At 39.6% G+C, this 20,920-nt stretch overlaps 1 protein-coding gene and 1 long non-coding RNA gene across 6 annotated transcripts in view; one reads left to right on the forward strand and one right to left on the reverse strand.

The window, feature by feature from the left end:
* Positions 1–1,931: 1,931 nt before the first annotated feature.
* fry (Protein furry) overlaps positions 1,932–20,920 on the reverse strand; it is a 133,873-nt gene continuing 114,884 nt past the window's right edge. For all 5 annotated transcript variants that reach the window (XM_069508868.1, XM_069508867.1, XM_069508866.1 and 2 more), the window contains 3 exons: positions 8,664–8,794; positions 4,482–4,612; positions 1,932–4,113 (listed from right to left, as the gene is read on the reverse strand). In XM_069508868.1, the coding sequence (XP_069364969.1) occupies positions 4,004–4,113; positions 4,482–4,612; positions 8,664–8,794 (372 nt within the window). In that variant the 3' untranslated portion in view covers positions 1,932–4,003. The remainder of the gene's footprint in view (positions 4,114–4,481; positions 4,613–8,663; positions 8,795–20,920) is intronic.
* LOC138404567 (uncharacterized) lies at positions 16,094–17,447 on the forward strand. The gene is made up of 2 exons (XR_011238459.1): positions 16,094–16,407; positions 16,497–17,447. It is a non-coding gene; the product is annotated as an uncharacterized lncRNA (long non-coding RNA).

Below are 20,920 nucleotides of genomic sequence, written 5' to 3' on the forward strand. Positions count from 1 at the left end.
CTTTTCATATTACATTAGTAATTAGTAGTAGTAGTAGTAGTAATTAGTAATTAGGATGCAAATACGCTTACATTGTAAGCACGCAGACCGTTCACTTAGTGAACAGTCTTAAGTATTTTTGTGTTATCAGCGAGTCATGTATTTAAGAAATCAATACAAGATTGAGATGAAGGGCCTGGACAGAGAGCTATTAATAATTTTATAACGTACTTCTGGGAGATAAAGTAATACGCACTTCTATACAATCGAGCGGTTTCCATTATATATAAGCAGGAGGGAAGTCGGAGGCAGCGCGTTGTACTGGACGACGCGACGCACGTACGAGTAGGTATGCTAATAAAATTTGATACATTACAGATTTATAAATAAAACGGTAATTTTTTTTGACAGAGTGCACTTGACTAATTTTTAAAACTATTACAAAGTTTAGAATAAGTACGTAATTTTAGTGTTTTATATACATATTACTAATGAACATCACTCACGAAACTTTAACGGCAATAATTCAATACGTAATATTCATGACACAAGCACACCGTACGTACATGTTTAGTTTTGCTAATGCTAGATCTTGACGCGAATACGTGCTAGAATTGTGTGAGATAGCAAAATTCAACATTCTTTATTAAAACTTGCTCGTTGAGCATGTACAGTACAGTACGAGTGGGTCTGCGCAGACGAGGGTTTTTGTCCGCGGGGCACAGAAATCTCCGAAGCTTAAATAAAATATACACCGAAAACTTGCCAAGGACCCAACGCAACGCATCGCTGGAAGCGAACAAACTCTCGAGCGCTCTGTGCGAACTAAAATCCGCTGTGTGCGTTAACCCGACTTGAAACGTTAGTTCAATTTTTTTTTAAAGACTCCCCCGTCCTTTAGTGCGGTCCAGTCGATGTCCACGGGAACTTTTTTTACGGCATACTTTTAGTCCCTTGTATGCGTTATTCGATGCAGTTGTAAGCGATCTATTTTGACAGACAAAATGTACCCCGAGGACTGCCCCTCGTCTCTGCATGCCTTAACTGCAAGGGGACAGTGTAACATTTTGCCAGTTCATTCGAAAAACCAACGTCCGCTGTTCGTCAAACCCTTAAGAGCAAACGATGCGTTGCGGCGGCGGTGCGGCGCCGCTGCGTCGTCTGACATAGAAATATCTGTGGCATGTCACACGATGCGCTCCGGCGCCGCACCGGACTTGCAACCACTGAGACGAGGCGGGGAGGGGTGAATGCGTTGCGTCGTCGGAGTGGCACCGCTCAGTTGTTTTTATTAACATACTGTCCAACGCTGCTACGGCGCCGCTGCGACATAAAAACGTTGCGGCGCCGCACCGCTCGTGTGCCCGCTGATACGGTGAAATCTTTGCGGTGCGGCGCCGCAACACATCGTGTGCCCCCAGTCTAACACATTTTACAGTTAAATAGACACTGAATCCGGAAGTAGAAACTAAAAATATTAGGATACATTCATGAAAGTCAATTTATTCTTAATAGTAACTATTATAATATCATCGCCAACGAGAGCTGTATGGAGACTTACATATACTGTGGCTGATTCTCTTGTACACGATCTCTAAACTAACAGGATTAAGTCTAGTGTTATGCTTTTCAGCGCAGAGCATTATGGAAGGAATACCTATTTAAGCTGTCATTTTAGTTTAGAGATTGTTTAATTTATAATTAAATTTTTGGGTAAGTTCCATTTGTTCTATAGAACTTGACGTCATCGGACAAAATGAGACAATTTTATCCTAATTTGTTCCTATAGAACATTTGAGACTTCTCTTTGTTCTATAGAACAATTAAACAAACATTTCTTTTTTTTGTGGCGGAATGTCATCAGGTTCATTTTTAGGGTTCCGTACCCGAAGGGTGCCAGCGGGGTCCCAAAATGATCCTGATGACATTCCGCCACGAAAAAAAAGGTATGTAGTTCTATGGAACAAATTAGGATAAATTTAAGATTTAAGATTTTTCAACAAGTATATTGACCTATCAAAATCAAATTTTACAGTACAATGCTGTTATCGCTGTCCCATTTGTTCCGGTGAGTGTGGTGGAGTGTTTTTTGTGGCTGTACTTTAAATATCTCTTAGCGTATAGACATAAAAACATATAAAGCGTATAAAGGGGAACACGGACGCTGCCGTTTGTACGAGGTATGTCATGCACTAACTACGTCACACTCCATCTGAGTATCTTTTCTCGGTGGCGGGTCCTAACTATGCGTTTCAAATGTGAAGACCATGGTGACCATTCCAAAAGTAAAATCAACACTTAAAGGAGGGTTTTACAATATTTTGAAAGTACTTTGTACAGGTAATAAACTTTTTCCACTGGCATCAATTTTTTTCACTGGGTTTTTTACTTTTTAAGGAAACTTAGAAAAATATAGTTACTTTGAGAAAAAAAATAAGCAGATCCTTTTATTTTATTCCATTACAAGTTAGCCCTGGACTGTTCTCTAAGATGGTAGCGGGCTAACTTGGAAGGGGCGTGCCGGTTGATATTACACCCACTTACCTTTATCGGTTTCTACACAGCATAGAATCGTAAAGCTAGATCGCTTGGCAGCACGGCTTTCCCGGTAGGGTGGTAACTAGCCACGGCCGTAGCCTCCCACGAGACCACACCAGAGACAATTTAGAAATTGTAAATTCCTAAATTGTTCCTCAAACCAATAAAGCATTCTCAATTATATTCACGGAGTATTTACATGTGAAACGTATAGTAGGTATATTATAAATAAAAAGCCTTATTATTTGATTACCACTACTTATAGATTAATATCAACATAAAATAAACATGAAACAAATTGATCGATTCAATTATGAAAGAATTAAAACACCTATGCTAACTGTGTATGTCGCAGTGTGACGCAATATCTATGTGTTACTGTGAAGCGTCAAGTATACTTGATGCTTTCCTGGTATATGTCCTAGCTTTGATACAGACACCGATTAATATAACAAATATCGAAATGAAGCTGATCACACATTAGATCACACATTAGGGCAGGGCGGACGTGTTATTAGGGCAGTATTGAATAGGCAATGTTAATGCGATGTGTGGATTAGGAACTGAAGGCAATCTGATGTTCTACCAACCTATCGTCTTATGACTGCCTAACATCGGCCTACACTAAATGCATATTTATAAATTCATGATTTCAGAACAATAAATTAGTAAATTAGTTAACAGAAAAGAACAGGAACCTTAAAGAAATATAACTTCCTACAAGCATAGTTAAAGTAGGTATTACGATTTTGTTTCGTTCGTTTCATAATTTTTTTTATAAATTGATAGTTAAAGTAATATTAATGTAGAGCCAAAGAGAGAGATTGCGATTTTGACGTTTCGATAGAAGATATCAAAGTCATGTGTGCTAGAGGACACACAATACTATTTTGTACTTGTATGTAACTGACAGAAGTCAAAAACGCAATCTCTCGTTGGCCCTGCAATAGTAACTAACGAATATATTTTGCTAATTAATAATAAATTGAACCGTTATTTTCGGTCGTTATTGAACTTTACTTTGATATACACACGGTCATATCGATTGTGTGTTCAGTAGATTTTCCCTTTTGCTAGAGATAAAAGGTGATTGGTTGATACCACGAGCGGCGCAAGATTCGCATGCAGTGCATTGTTAAGCCAGAGTCCGTTGTATCGGACGCACAGGATGAATGCGGCTGCTGCCGGCGTCATTGCTATGTTTAGATAGTCCCTACAAAATGACTTCTTGCGAGCCATTTCAATTCTATGGGTCAACTGTACGGTTCACCTTTAAAATATAATCGTACTTTTGACATGAAATTTGACACATAAAGTTAAAATGGCGCGTGATAAGTAATTTTTTACGCATTATACTTAAAATACGTTGCGTTTTAATCAAAAGGCTTGATTGTACATTGCGTTCTCAACGTAAGCGCAAGATAAGCGTAGATGCTGGAAGATGTATATCCTATGCGCGGGACGGTGTGGGAGGAAGAGATGGGGTTCAGCCAAAGTCCTGTCGCTGCAGGGACACGGACACCTTGTAGAGGCTCTCCATCATGAAGGATAGGTTCGCGGACAGCTCGTTGACGGGCCGCGTTATCGCGACCATATCTGGAAAAACCATAAATAAATTCGCTTTATACGGGTACTTATCGCAGAAATAAACATATACAAGTACGCTGGGAAAGGAGTGTCGTACAAGATAACTAGTCTAAATATATAAAAGGAAAAGATGACTGACTGACTGACTGACTGACTGACTGATCTATCAACGCACAGCTCAAACTACTGGACGGATCTGGCTGAAATTTGGCATGCAGAAAGCTATTATGACATAGGCATCCGCTAAGAAAGGATTTTTGAAAATGAACCCCTAAGAGGGTGAAATTTGTGTAGTCCACGCGGACAAAGTCGCGAGCATAAGCTAATCGTCTATAAGTATCATAACGTAAGAAAGGCCTTAGATTACGGCTACATACCTGGCTGCGCTTGCGCCAGACCCTTGCAGTAGACATGAAGGAGACTAGTGACGTCATCCTCCGGGAGTTCACCGCGCTCCAAAATGCGCTCCGCGTTGCGCTCTCGCACCAGCGCCAGCGCCGCACCCCACCTGACACAAAACTTCTTTAGACCCAACTTGATACAGGTCGGTTAGCAAAAGCTGGCACGTTGACACACACACAAACGCAATTTGTGTACAGCATGTTCTAAAGGGGTCCCAAGGTGCTAGAATGGCGACCTCGCACCGGAAGACGCAGTGTTGGCAGACCCTCCACTAGGTGGACGGACGACATCAGACGAGTCGCAGGGAGCCGCTGGATTCAGGCGGCGCAAGACCGAGGCGTGTGGAAGTCCCTACAAGATACCTATGTCCAGCAGTGGACATCTATCGGTTGATGATGATGATGTTCTAAAAAATCGATTAATATTATTTTAACGTAATAGTGCCCCAGCTGTTTTCAACGAGCTGCGTGCCGCGACTTTATCCTTTTAATGATTTGTTAGATTCATTTTTTCATTAACCTAAAAAAAACCGGCCAAGTGCGAGTCAGGCTCGTGCGACGAATGTTCCGTACAACGTTGAATTTTTCGTCATTTTGCACGATAATTCAAAAACTATGATGCATAAAAATAAATAAAAACCTGTTTTAAAATGCACAGGTGAAGACCTTTCATATAATACCACACTTGGTATAGTTATCTTACTTCGAAAATTGAAAATACAAATTTTTAGTTCATGACCACAATTTAATTTCTTTTGTGTGATGTAACCACAAGTACACGGTTTTCAGATTTTTCCCCTTATGTCTGCTATAAGATCTACCTACCTGCTAAATTTCATGATTCTAGGTCAACGGGAAGTACCCTGTAGTTTTCTTGACAGACAGATCGACAGACAGACAACAAAGTGATCCTATAAGGGTTTCGTTTTCCTTTTGAAGTACGGAACCCTAAAAACCAACTATTGGTAGACTGACGCTTAAAAACTACAAAAATCGCGCTATATTTCATAATAGTAGTAAAAAACCCAATACTTAACGCTCATAAGCTGGCCACTTGCGAGAGGGACAAATACTTAGACTTTTCATGAACTTGCGTTTATTCATAGACACTACACAAACGCAATGTGTGAATGTGTTGTACGTACCAACTCTTGTTAACTCATCTATAGTAGCACACGTCTTCTTTTAAATTAACATAGAATGATTAGTGATCATGAATATCATGATCAACCCATCACCGGCTCACTACAGAGGACAGGTCTCCTCTCAGAGTGAGAAGGGTTTTGGCCATAGTCTACCACGCTGGCCAAGTGTGGATTGGCAGACTTCACACACCTTTGAGAACATTATGGAGAACTCTCAGGCATGCAGGTTTCCTCACGATGTTTTCCTTTACCGTTAAAGCAAGTGATATTTTAAAGTAAATAAATTTTAAAGAATGATTAGATTGTAGAATTATTATTATTGTTAGTTGTTTTTGTTAGTTTATGATGAGTAGGTATTGTTGAATTATTGTTAGTAACTAGTTATTGTGGTTATGATTCCGTGGCGGTCCGCGTCACCCGGTTCAGGGTACCAGCTGAAAATCAGCGCCGTATGTTCTTCGTGCAACAAGGATACAGCATAATGCTGAGCTGGGACCCTTTTCCGTGTTGTGCCACACATGACAGTTTGTTCCGGCGCTTTTTTTGCTTGTTCTCAGGTGGAGAAGCGCCGGAACAACCAGCTCTAGTTTTTAGATGTGATGTGTGGTACAGTTTTGTAAATAAACGTCTTTCTTAAAGTGTATAATGCAGCCTAAGATGGAGCGTACAAATGACCTAGATGCCTATTCACTCTTGATTTGAAGGTTGAACCTATATTGAAACTTGACGGAGTTGTTGTGGGCTCTTCTCAGACCTGGGCGCGTTTGGAACCATCGTAGCGTTAGTTTTAGTTTTAAGTTCGCGTAGTAATTATTACCACTATATCATCTTACAAACCAACAGCCGACCATCAAAAGTGTTATTTCGAATAAATTATTTGAATTTGAAAGTGGAGGAAAAAACTGAAAGCGGAAGGGCATTTCTTATCTTATGATTCGAATTAGAAACGGATGGTTTTGGTACTATCCTCCGAAAACGACCGCCAAATGGAACAGATGTTTTGATGCCACCGTCTTTTATCGAAGTGTTTAAAGTACCAAGTATTTAAAAAAGAAAGTATATTAGCCCTATTAAATGACTAATGTTCCCCTTTTTTCTCCAACAAAGCGTGAAGCTTGTGCTAGGAGTAGGTACGACAATAGTGCATCGGGCGGGGTTTGAACCGACGACCTTTCAGTTTTCAGTCACTCCTTTACCAGTTGAGCTATTGAATCTCTATTGGCTCTAAATTAGTACAACGTAGTGCCAATTAGAATTATTTTTTGGTTTTACGCGGCATTTGTAACGAGAACGCTAAATTTGACATCGGAAATGGCAACAGGCCTAGGCCAGACCAGACCAGAGACAATTAGAAATTATAAATTGGGAAATTGCCTCTGTCGAACCTCGAACCCACCACTTCTAAGACCCCATCTCTCACAACTGTGTTCGGGAGTTCGTGAATAAAAATGTACAAAGAAAAATTTCAGAATTAAATTGTCAGATCGGCGGAATGAATTTCCAGAGTTACCGTGCAGCTCAAATGAAAATAGCTGCCACCCATTAACACAAAGCAAAAGGGGGTTCAACCAATGGCAGTCAGTTGCGAGAGCGTCCGAAGCTGCAATGGCTGTTACTACGAGTACAAGCAAACGAATGAATAACGGCAATATTGGTGTGTGGCGAGTACTCTAGCGCTTTGAGTGCTTCTAGGAACTACTGCATTATTAAATTCTAGATAACAATTTAATTACGGATTACGGATCGCGAATAATTGAACCGGAAATTTCATGTCACGGTTCAGATGCAAGATCAATCGTTAATTATATTACATTGAGATGCGACATAATATCATTTGATTTAGACTTGGACGATAGAATTATATCTGTCGCCGGCAAATAATAGAATTTCATCGTTCACAAACAGCGTCACTTGCTACTAATTTTCGCTATCAACATTTGGATTAGGTAGACCTTTACCACAAAACGAAAATTTAATTAAGGTGGGACGAGGATTACTACCCCATTATAAATGCGAAAGTGTGTTTGTTTGTTTGTTTGTCCTTCAATCACGTTGCAACGGAACAACGGATCGACGTGATTTTTTTCCATGGATATAGTTTAAGACCTGGAGAGTGGAGAGGGACATAGGCTACTTTTATCCCGGAAAATCAAAGAGTTTTTAAAACCTAAACTCAACCGTATGTACTCGCGGGCATCAGATATTTTTTATATCCGTATTTTAAGGATTGGTTGGGTTGCGTGGGATGAGTGCATGATCGCTGTTAGCGTTCCGGTACGAAACCAAATGGGTATCGGTTTAATAAAAACTGCCATACCCTCACCCGGCTATAGCCCTGTTCCATCTTAGACTTCATCATTACTTACACCAGGTGAGATTTGCAGTCAAGGCTACCTCGTAATCTGAATAAATAAATAAAAAAAATCTACCACCAGGTTTAGAATCCATACAGGTTCCTACGGATAAGAACTAATTCCATCAAAATTTTATTCCATGCATCCGCTTATGTTAGAGCGCTGACAAAACTGAGGGCGACGACACATCGAAACGACATGTCGCAACGCATAAATATTGTCGTATCCAGTTCAGTTCCTAGTGAGATATGACACGCACTACACGTGTCATTGCTGCTAGGCTAGCGTAGCTACGAATCAGAAAAAACTGAACAAATAAAAAACTGAATATCATTGGTGCATCCATTTGTAGCTATTATGATGACGCATTGGAAATTTCCACGATGCGTTATTGCATCGTCGTAGATTTTGCGATGCGTCGTCGCACCGCAATGATGCTCACACGCGCCCTTGATATGTATGTGTGACTATGTGTATGGGTCCATGCGTGTATCATATCTCTGCCTCTAAGTGAATTGCAGCAGAATGGTATGACTACATACGACGTGTGTGTGCTTGCCTTCGCTTCTGCACAAGCTGCCGTAGTCTATTATATACTAAGAGATGCGTGAGTGGCTGTGTGTACGTGTGTCCATGTGTGTGTGTGCGTGAGTGCATACCTCTGCCTTTGCATGAGCTGCAACAGGCGCGCGTCGTCGTGCGGCGCGGGCGAGTGCTCGCCCCACGAGTCGTTGAGGTGCGCGAGAAGCGCCGCACGCACCGTCAGCACCGCGTTGCTCATCTCCACTCCCTGACACAAACAGTCAAGTTTAAAGTATTCGCGTCTCTTTCTCACCAATGTAATAAGTAAAGGTCAGGCTGATCTGCTATGAATCTATTTTAGCTCTGAACTGTCCTTGTAATTTGTAACTTTAGGTGCCATTCTTAAGCATGATATTTTTTGTAGGGTAGAATTAACATTTTAAAACTAAAATAAGACGCAAAATAGAAACTAGAAAAAAAAAACAGCAGAATCGACACCGACGCGACGTCGCAGGTGAGCATCTTTTTAAGTCTATGACAAAATCTTTATCATTAAATTATCACAAGAAACCTAAAAAAATTTCTTCTAATGAGTGCCTAATTTACTGATTTTACTTGGCTAATCATGAGATTCATTCTAATCGGTCTTTGACAAATTACTGATTGGTTTTAGCGTTCGAGTGCTTTGGATCTATAACTTAAGGCAGCTCAGTTCGGTGCTTTCTTCATACAAACGAAGGAGGGAAAATACAACAATATTCGATATTGAACGCACAAAACTAAGAATTATATCGATTTATCTCGTCATTATCTAGGTTCAATGATATCTAAAACATTGAAAAAAATATTGATTTAAAAGTTACGAGCCTCAAAAGATTCCTATTTTAACACTAAATTTATGTCAACTTTGGGCGTAAATAAATAAGATAAGGGATATGAAAATTCTAAAACAATTTATCATTACACGTAGTTTATTTATTCGTTAGTTGAAATAACTTTACTTTGCAAACATAAATTCAGTAGTTTTTTCTCAAAAATACTTTTCCCAAACTACTGTTCAACCCTTTTCAAGCGCTAGATTTCGGCTAAAATAATCATGCCTCTCACCCCAAAACATTAGACACCATGCGGGTGGCGGAGGGAAGGGCCAGCCCAGCGGCGCGCGGCTGCGCGTGTAATATTGTGGTTTCTATGACGACGAGTGTTGTTTTCAAAAATAAAAGTCGTAATTATTTCATAAAAGTACTTGATTATTTATTAATAAGTTAATTAGCTTCTTATAATCCAGTGGCTATGCAAATGTGTAGAAAATTGAGCAGAGTCAATAAGTGTTATCCTTCAAATACTTATTGCATTTTGTACATTGACCTCTGGAATTTGAACTTTGGACACCAATTTTATTCATTGGTTTATTGACCTGACTTTGTTGTTGAGGTCCTAGTAGGGATATCTACTCGTGTGGTCCTAGTACAATAGGTAAGTAACTTTGTTTAGTTATTTATTTTATCTAATTTTAAACCGGCCAAGTGCGAGTCGCTCGCGCACCAAGGGTTCCGTACTCAGGTATTTTTTGACATTTTGCTCCATAAATCAAAAACTATTATGCATAAAAATAAATAAAAAATGTGTTTTAGAATACACAAGTAAAGCCCTTTCATATAATACCCACTTGGTATACTTATCATACATTGAAAATTGAAAATACTAATTATTTTTTCATTAACACACTTTAATTTTTTTTTGTATGTTGTAATCACAAATCTACGGTTTTCGGATTTATTCCTTTACTTGTGCTCTAAGACCTACGTATCTACTAAATTTCATGATTCTGGGTCAACGGGAAGTACCCTATAGGTTTGTGTGACAGATACGACACAGACGGAGAGACGGACAGACAGACAGACAACGAAGTGATACTAAGGGTCCCTTTTTTCCTTATAAAGTACGGAACCCTAAAAAGGTACCTGTATATGTATAATAATATAGGTAGGTAGGTACCTACCTGGTGGTATTTCTTTGTATTTTTAGGGTTCCGTACCTCAGAAGGAAAAAAACGGAACCCTCTGTCTGTCTGTCTGTCCGTCCGTCTGTCCGTCCGTCCGTCAGTCTGTCCATCCGTCGGTCCGTCTGTCGGTACGTCTGTCCGTCTGTTCGTCTGTCCATCTGTCCATCTGTCCATCTGTCCGTCTGTCTGTCTGTCGGTAGGTAGGTAGGTACCTACCTGGTGGTATTTCTTTGTACTTTTAGGGTTCCGTACCTCACAGCTGGTAATCACAAATCTACGGTTTTCGGATTTATTCCTTTACTTGTGCTCTAAGACCTACGTACCTACTAAATTTCATGATTCTGGGTCAACGGGAAGTGCCCTATAGGTCTGTGTGACAGATACGACACAGACGAAGAGACGGACAGACAGACAGACAACGAAGTGATACTAAGGGTCCCTTTTTTCCTTATAAAGTACGGAACCCTAAAAAGGTACCTGTATATGTATAATAATATAGGTAGGTAGGTACCTACCTGGTGGTATTTCTTTGTATTTTTAGGGTTCCGTACCTCAGAAGGAAAAAATGGAACCCTATGTCTGTCTGTCTGTCTGTCCGTCCATCCGTCCGTCCCTCGGTGCGTCTGTCGGTCCGTCTGTCCGTCTGTCCGTCCGTGCGTCTGTCGGTCCGTTCGTCGGTCCGTCCGTCTGTCCGTCCGTGCGTCTGTCGGTCCGTTCGTCGGTCCGTCTGCCCGTCCGTCTGTCCGTCTGTCCGTCTGTCTGTCTGTCCGTCTATCTGTCTGTCTGTCTGTCTGTCCATCTTACAAATAAAGTACGCAACGCTTCGTACAAATAGTACTTTTATTTATTTATTCAGCTACAAGTTAGCCCTTGACTGCAATCTCACCTGGTGGTAAGTGACGATACAGTCTTGCTTACGGCTATTTCGGATCGGGAATTCTTGGATTCAGATTAAATGCAGTGCAAAAAGAGAGATCATTAGGATTCCGTACCTCAAAAGGAAAAGGGAACCCTTATAGGATCAGTTTGTTGTCTGTCTGTCTGTCTATCTGTCAGTCTGTCAGTGTGTCTGTCAAGAAACCTGTAGGGTACTTCCCACTGACCTAGAATGATAAAATTTGGCAGGTAGGTAGATCTTATAACAGTTATAACACACGTAAGGGGAAAAATCTGAAAACAATGAATTTGTGGTTACATCACGAAAAATAAATAAAAATGTGTTCATTAACGAATAGTTAGTATTTTCAACTTTCAAGTAAGATTAGTAAACCAAGTGTGATATCATATAAAAGGACCTTACTTGTACATCAAAAACCGATTTTATTTATTTTTATCCATACTAATATTATAAATGCGAAAGTGTATCTGTCTATCTGTCCGTCTGTCTGTCTGCTAGCTTTTCACAGCTCATCCATTTAACCAATTTTGATGAAATTTGGTACAAAAATAGCTTGCATCCCGGGGAAGGACATAGCTACTTTTATGATAAATAAGATTTAGTGGATACCGCTATTTTTCTGGAAATAACGTTAGATGCGAAACTTCAATGGGGCTCTCATATAAATAACTTATCGAACAGACAGTTCTGCTGCATATGCGGTAAAAAAGATTCGCCAGTTGACAGACATAGAAACGGCGAGACTAGTATATTTTAGTTACTTTCACAGCATTATGTCATGGCATATATTAGAAAAGAAAAAGACAAGAAAAGAAAAAAACGTTTATTTTTAAAGCTGTACCACACATTACCAGTTACCAACTGGTTAGGTTATCCCAGCGCCTCTTATACTTGAGTAATAAAGTCAAAAAACCTCAAGTAGAAGAAGCGCCGGAATAAAGTATGTCATGTGTGGCACAACCCAAAAAAAAAAGGTCCCATACTCAGCATAAATGCATATTGTCTTGCACAAGTACAAAAACATACAGCGCTGGTTTTCAGTAGAAACCCTGATTCAGGTGGCACCACGGAATTATTATGGGGTAATGCTGCTGATATAAATTCTATTTTTGTGCTGCAGAAAAGGGCTATTCGAGCCATATATAGTATGGGACCACGAGAGTCGCTGAGAACTAAATTTAGAGAAGTTAAAATTATGACAGTGCATAATCAATATATTTTTGAAAATTATTGTACGTATATAAAAACATAAATAAATTAAAAAAAAAGTGACTGTCATAAGTTCAAAGTGACTGTCATAGGTTCAAAGTTTCATAAAACGTAAACTAATTAAAAACTCCTATTACATTGTAAAGGATTATTTAAATGATAAGCAAGCTTGGGAATGAGTTGCTCGGCTTTGTGATAGTTCTAATAAGTTTAATTTATGATTTTGTAAAGTGGTGATAATAAAAAGAATACCCGGCTGAGTTAGCTGTGGGCTCTTCTCAGTCTTGGGACACGTTTGGAATCCATCGTAGCGTTTGCGAAATAATTATCACCACTATATTTTACAAATCCAACAAACTGACAATCGAAAAGAGTAATTTATTACCTATTTTGAACAAATCATTTGACTTTGACTTTTGATCCCGGAAATCAAAGTTCCCACGGGATTTTTAAAAACCTAAATCCACGCGGACGAAGTTGCGGGCATCATCTAGTGCATACTAAATAGTTTTGATTTATCATGCAAATGTCAAAAAATACTATTTACCTATTTATTTATTTTTATTTTTCACTAGCTGCCCCGGCGAACTTCGTACCGCCTAACAGGTCGATTCTTTTTCAGGAATTTTTTAAAAATTTTCTCTCCGTAGAACCATATTCGTACTTCAAGGAATATTATAAAAAAAGAATTAGCGAAATCGGTTCAGCTATTCTCGAGATTTGCGATCAGCAACACATTTAGCGATTCATTTTATATGTACCGAAATTCTAGTTACATAGTAGTTAATAAATTAAGTTACATTGTAAATGCTATCTCTAAACAGAGATTTAGAGATAAACATTTTACTATTGTAGTACGGAAACCTCGGGGCGCGAGTCCTGACTCGTACTTGGCCCGGTCGGTCTGTCGGTCGGTTCGGTCGATTTATTTTAGAATGCATCGTATCGACAGCTGGTGGTGAGTAGTATTTACATATATCCTACTAATATTATAAACTAGGTGAAGCTATGATAGCCTAGGTGGTTAGGACGTCCGCCTTCTAAACGGAGGTCGGGGGGGTTCGATCCGCGGCACGCACCTCTAACTTTTCGGAGTGATACGCTTTTAATTAATTAAATATCACTTGCTTTAACGGTAAAAGGAAAACATCGTGAGGAAACCTGCATGCCGAGTCTCCATAATGTTCTCCAAAGGTGTGTGAATTCTACCAAATCCGCACATGGCCAAGCGTGGTAGACTATGGCCAAAACCCTTCTCACTCTGAGAGGAGACCCCTGCTCTGTAGTGGAGCCGGCGATGGGTTGTCATGATGATGATGAGGTGATGCCCGCGACTTCGTACGCGTGGAAGTAGATTTTTAAAACTCCCGTGGAAACTCTTTGATTTTCCGGGATAAAAAAGTAGCCTATGTCACTCTCCAGGTCAACCATACCCATGCAAAAAATCACTTCGATTCCGTTGCCTCTGTTGGCGACGTGATTGAAGGACAAACCAACGAACCAACAAACAAACCCACTTTCACATTTATAATAGGTGTAGTGATGTGTGTGTGTGGATGTTTGGATGTTGTTACTCAATCACACAAAAACGGCTGAACGGTTTGGATGAAATTGGGAATGGAGATAGATAAAAGTGTTAATTTAGGGTATACCCTAAATTAACACATATGCTACTTTTTATTCCGGAAAATCAAAGAGTTCCCACGGGATTTTTTAAAAACCTAATTCCACGCGGACGAAGTTGCGGGCATCAACTAGTAATAAAATATAATTGGACTTATCCGAATTCCGAAAGTCAGGGTTGTCAAATCACACTTATATTATAAAGGCGAAATTTTGTATCTGCGTGTGTGTGTGTATAGGTTTGTTACCCTTCACGCAAAAAGTACAAGACGGATTTGGCTGAAATTTGAAATAGTGATCGCTTTTGAAAGAGTTCTCGTGGGATTAAAAAACCACTATATCCTCGCGGGACGAAGTCGCGTGTATCATCTAGTTACAAATATACGTATGTAGGTCATATTGTGTGCTTAGACAATTTAATTATATACTTGAGTTTTCATGTAACAGAAACAAAAATGGATTGGCGGAAGAGGAAAAAAAGAAACGGTTTAGACTCGCAAAAGCAAATCCCTTGCAAAGAGGAGATCTATTAAAATTCATCAGAATCTTTCCAAACCATAATATTATCTTGTGATGATAATGCCATTACTTTTTCGGGGTTATTCCCGTGAGTCACCACCCGACGCGTGAGTAACAATGTGACTCGACGGGAATTTTATTTGACTGAATATGTACTTTTCCGGGATGCTGAATTTGATAATGACATTTATTTCAAATCCAAAATAGCAGACATTCACTTTTCACAAAAAAATAGAAATGGGTGTCGTTTTCAGGGTTTCCAGGATGCTGGTTTTGACAATGACATTAATTTTTTAATCTAAGATGGCGGGCCAGCACTTTTTATAAAAAATAGACGCGAGGTCGTTTTCAAGGTTCTCCAGGATGGTAAAATTTGATGATGACATTATTTATTTTTAATAAAATACTTATATATTATACTTCTATTTTAGTGGATCACAGGATTTTCTTTGACAAGGAAACGACCAAAGCAAAAATCTAATTGAGTTAGATTATGATGCTATCACACCGTACATTTAGAGCCAGCTTCTGAAAATTTTGACACTGGTTGTAAGTTGATATTATTTAGATATTAGCTAATGCCCGCGGACTTCGTCCGCGTGGATTTCACATTTTTTCAAAATCCCGCGGGAACTCTTTGATTTTCCGGGATAAAAGTAGCCTATGTGTTAATCCAGTTAAGAATTCTAAATATCATTCAAATCCGTTCAGCCTTTTTTTGCGGATTGAGTAACAAACATCCAAACATCTACACTTTCACATTTATAATTCCACTAGCTGCCCTGGCGAACTCTCGTTCGCCTACGGCCTAACAGTCGATTCAAACTTTTTTAAATTTTTTCTCTCGGTAAGAACCATCCTCGTACCTACTCAAGGAATACCTAATTTAAAAAAAGAATTAGCGAAATCGGTCAGCTGTTCTCGAGATTTGCTGATGACATTTAGTGATTCAATTTTTATATTAGGACAGCTTATGCTCGCGAACTTCGGTCGCGTGGGGCCTACACAAAATTTTCGAACCCCTATTTCACCCCCTCCAGAGTTGAATTTTCAAAAATTCCTTCTAGTGGATGCCTGCGTTCATAATAGCTATCTGATGCCAAAATTCAGCACGATCGTCCAGTATTTTGAGATGTGCGGTGCGTTGATAGATCAGTCAGTCAGTCAGTCAGTCAGTCAGTCAGTCAGTCACCTTTTTCTTTTATATATTTAGATTAGGATTAGGATAATATAATTATTATGTTACTAGCTGCCCCGACGAACTTCGCACCGCCTACAGTCGATTCTTTTTCAGGACATTTTTTAAATTTTTCTCTCCATAAGAACCATCCCCGTACTTCAAGGAATATTATCAAAAAGAATTAGCGAAATCGGTGCAGCTGTTCTCGAGATTTGCGATCAGCAACACATTCAGCGATTCATTTTTATATAATATAGAGATTTACTATTTGTTGTCAGATTTGTCAATGCTGAATTATGTTGTATTTTAGTGACTCAAGACATTCCTTTTAGAAGAAAACAAGGAAAATAAAATGAATGTGCCCAATATACGTACCACTGAAATCCAACATGATGCTGCAACATTCAATTCTGTACTAAATATTGAAAGGTCTACCATACCATACTTGTAAGTTGTTATGCTATGTTTTTTGCATACATTCTATATAGATAATACTCACAATATAATTATGTTGATTGTATGTTTATTAATTCCAGAAATGAAATGGAGAGCTTCAATAGTTCTGCGTCGAATGATACATCTAATGTGACTGTTGAAACAGAAAATGATACATATTGTGTTTATGTGTGTAGTGGGCTTTTAGAGGGAAATTGAATTGTACCTACTTCCTACTTATAAAAATAAAATTTTCATTTTTGAGATCAAATTGGAATTCATTTTGACTTTTGTATACACAAGTAGATAGTATATATAGTTTTTAGTCGCTACTAATAGATAAGTGTAGGCAACAAAAGTTATTTTCACAGACAAACGAATGTGTAATCATGTGTTCCTAATAGGTAATCCGCCAGCACAGAGAATTCAACTCCTAGAGTACGCATATACAAGGTTTTACATGAAAACAAAATCGTAAAATGTTGGCGGGGGACAGGGGAGAATGCTTTGTTGTGATTGGTGGACTGACTAATCAAAACAATGTGCGGAATGAGGGTACCGAACGGGCGTGGGCGATGATTCATTTAAAATTCCGTGGGATCACCACGATTTAGCAATGCAATTCCTTAGGTACAGCATCAGGGTCGAGAAGTGGGTCTTCGAGTTCAATGATAAAGTCTTTACTTGGTAGATATAGGTACCTACCTCCAATATCAATTTATAACCGACAGTTTCAAAATCCCATAAGTTTTGGTGGTCATGTCCCCTGCAGCATCAGGATTGAGGAGTTGAAATCCTGTGTGTCCTATATAAAATGACATTTTATATAGGACAATGTTGCAAAGTTTCTTTATCAATTAAAAAAAATACGCAAATCGGTTCAGAAATCTCGGAGATTTCTGTGTACATAGGTAGAAAAACACAACTCCTTTTTTAAAAGTCGGTTAAAAAAGTATCCTTTGTTAATCCTCTACTTGTCTGTAAAAGTCCCGTCAAAATAGGTTCTGCCGTTCCGAAGATTACCCCGTTCAAACAGACAGACAGACAGACAGTTTTTAAAAACGTTTGATTCAGCTGTTATGGTACAGTTCAAATAACAATATTATGAGCTTGCGGTAGTTATTTCGAAATTACAGACAGACACTTCATAGAAGTATGGATTTCTATAATATATACGAGTTGTTTATACACGCTGAGGCAGTAGTTACCTAATAGGTATGTATGTAAGTGAGATTTTATAGTATTCATCAAAAGATAAGTAGGTAATCATTATCATTCAAAAATAAATTAAAACATATTTATTTCAGTAGGTAAAACAATTTCACATAGTGCGTAGTAATTGGGACCATCCCAGTAACTGTTTTAGTATTGCTACGAGTACTCGTGGCAGGCGACCCCGCTCTTCCATAAAATCTTATACAATAATAATTGAAATAAGTAGTTCCTTCATAAATCATATATTTACAAAAATTCATCGGTGACATCTGTCCAACTATCTGTGTGCCATCATCAATATATCCGGACGCTAGTGTGAGCGCATGCACTCGCTACACTGCTCATCACTGAGTCTATCTCTTTCTATCACAATGTTAGGTGAAATAGCATACAGGTTATCCACGTGGGCCGAGCAGTTCGGACGTGCATCCAGCGTCACCTTAAAGCAGTGTGCTACCACCCGGCTTGTTTCACTGACGTGCGTACACGCCCTCCTTTTAACCTGAGAAACTTAACAGTGGCGACGAGGATGGGATTCGAAATTGGTAGAAATGTCTACGGGATTCGCTCCCGACGGGTTGGGGTCTTTCGGGGTCTCTTACGGGGTCCTATCAACTTTTGACCATCTCTCACAAGAAATGGACAGCTACAAGTCGCGTTTAAATCATGGTTTATTGCTAACGACATAACCTCAATAACGGACAAAGCAACCACTAGGAGGAGGGCCATTTTGTTAACGTCGTTATGTGAGTCATCATTCAAGTTGGCGAGTGACCTGGCGTTACGCAAGAAGGTGGAAGAATTAGATACGAAGAGTTAGTGAAACTACTCGACGATCACTTCACACCAAAAAGGCTCGGGTTTGCGGAAAAGTCAACAATTTTACGCCGCAACACAGCGATTCAGAAGCAAGTCACACTCAATGGGCAGACCAGGATAAGAGGATTAGCAGCTCACTGTGAATTCAAGAACTTGGAGGAAGCGAGCGGGAACAAGTTGTTTGCGCAAAAACCAGCGGGAGCTGACCCTCGCTAATGCCAATCGATCTGGCCGAGAGCGTGCGGTGTGGCGCGGCAGGCCTCCTCACAGCCGGCGCCGGGCGCGAGGCGCGTCGGCGCAGCGAGTCCGACAGCGTGTTTCATGTCACCAACAAGGAAAAAGTGCAGTGTGTGCGGGTTCTCCAACCATAGGGCTAATCAGTGCCGTTTTAAACCTATAAATGTAAAAAGTGCAATACCTAAGAGTCATTGTACGTAGGATGGTGCCCTAACGAGGGGGAAAGTAAGTACGTGGATGAAGGTACTCTAACTTTTCGGAGTTATGTGCGTTTTAATTAATTAAATATCACTTGCTTTAACGGTGAAGGAAAACATCGTGAGGAAACCTGGCATGCATGAGAGTTCTCCATAATGTTCTCAAAGGTGTGTGAAGTCTACCAATCCGCATATGGCCAGCGTGGTAGACTATGGCCAAAACCCTTCTCACTCTGAGAGGAGACCTGTGCTCTGTAGTGAGCCGGTGATGGGTTGATCACGATGATGATGATGATGAATAGATTGGTTATACATAGGAGAAGTAGGGCAAAATCAAGATTCTGGTTAAGGTTAGGTCAACAGGTGACTTAATTTACTCGGTGACTCGCTGCAGGACGTCTCTTGCCAGGGTCCCGTTATTGGGTCACGGGCACGCGGGCTTCCAGGTTTATAGAAATATGGGTCACCTAGATTTCTGTCATTGTGCTGAATAATATTATTTAATTTATCGTTAAGTGAGTTCGGGACTTGGCAAGTAGGATACTGCAATCAGTACCTAGTCTAATATTGTAACAGAGTTATACCGGGTAAAAAGTAGATTGAGTTGTAATCTAGGAAATCGTAGAAGTCCGAATTGTTTAAAGAACAACATAATTATTATCATTATGTTAATTTAGTTTATTATGTAAGAGAAATTATTGAGGTCTTCTATACCTAAATCTCTCTCTATCTCTATATAAAAAAATGAATCGCTAAATAATAAATAAATAATAAATAAATAAAATCTTTAACATCTTTACAAACATGTAGTTTAACAAGCTTTAGTGTAAGGCCCTGCGTAAATGTGTAGCTCATCGCAGACCTCGAGAAGAAACGATTTCGCTAATTCTTTTTTTATAATATTCCTTGAAGTACGAGGATGGTTCTTACGGAGAGACAAAATTAATTCAACCTCCCCCTCAATTTTCTAAACTTCACCCGAGCGAAGCCGGGGCGGTTCAGCTAGTCTATAATATAAAAATGAATCACTAAATGTGTTGCTCATCGCAAGTACGAGGATGGTTCTTACGGAGAGAAAAAATTAAACAATCGACTGTTAGGCGGTACGAAGTTCGCCAGGTCAGCTAGTATAATCATAAAAATATGTATCGGACTGAAAATAATTATTGTTTCGGTGTTTTTGATTCTATTTTATTGAAAGAGTGGACTGTAGGTAGATAGGAAATGATTCCTGTCTATCTGTTTCCTGTAGTCTATGACTGGCAATTTTCGAGAGCATTATCTAGGGTGGAGCTTCACAGGTAGGTTCGGGGTGGTCAAGGGGGGTTTGTAGGCGGTAACGAGATCCGAAGGGAGTTTAGGGTGGTTGTAAATCTCTGTTGCCTAGGATGCAGTTGCATGTGTGCAACCTGAACAATCAATACAGACCCCTGAGTTAAGGGTGGCTGTAAATCTGGGTTACCTAGGTTGCAACGCATGCGTGCAAACTGAATAATCAATACAGACCCCCCTCTGCTTCCCGGAATACAAACTATCTAGTTACATAGATATTATGTGAGTCATATCCCGGGACGGAAAGGGCAGCAGTATTGATTTTATGTTGCAAAGGTCAAACAAGGATATTTATCGAATCCGAAATTTTCAGATCAAATTAAACTAAGCTTAACCAATGTATTAAGCATAGTTCAAGCTAAACCTTTTGAAAATGTGAAAACTGGCTGAAAGTCTCACATGAAGCGAAAATTTTGGATTTTCAGAGTCGCGAAATCTATTGTAAAACAAAACCGGTTAAGCCTGTTGCATCTTTACATGGCGGTTAAGCCTGTTGCGTCTTTACATGGCGGTTAAGCCTGTTGCATCTTTACAAGACGGTTAAGCCTGTTGCATCTTTACAAGACGGTAAAGCTTGTTGCATCTTTACAAGACGGTTAAGCCTGTTGCATCTTTACATGGCGGTTAAGCCTGTTGCATCTTTACAAGACGGTTAAGCCTGTTGCATCTTTACATGACGGTTAAGCCTGTTGCATCTTTACATGGCGGTTAAGCCTGTTGCATCT

The sequence above is a fragment of the Maniola hyperantus genome, chromosome Z (genome assembly GCF_902806685.2).
Source record: "Maniola hyperantus chromosome Z, iAphHyp1.2, whole genome shotgun sequence".
NCBI lineage: Eukaryota > Metazoa > Arthropoda > Insecta > Lepidoptera > Nymphalidae > Maniola > Maniola hyperantus.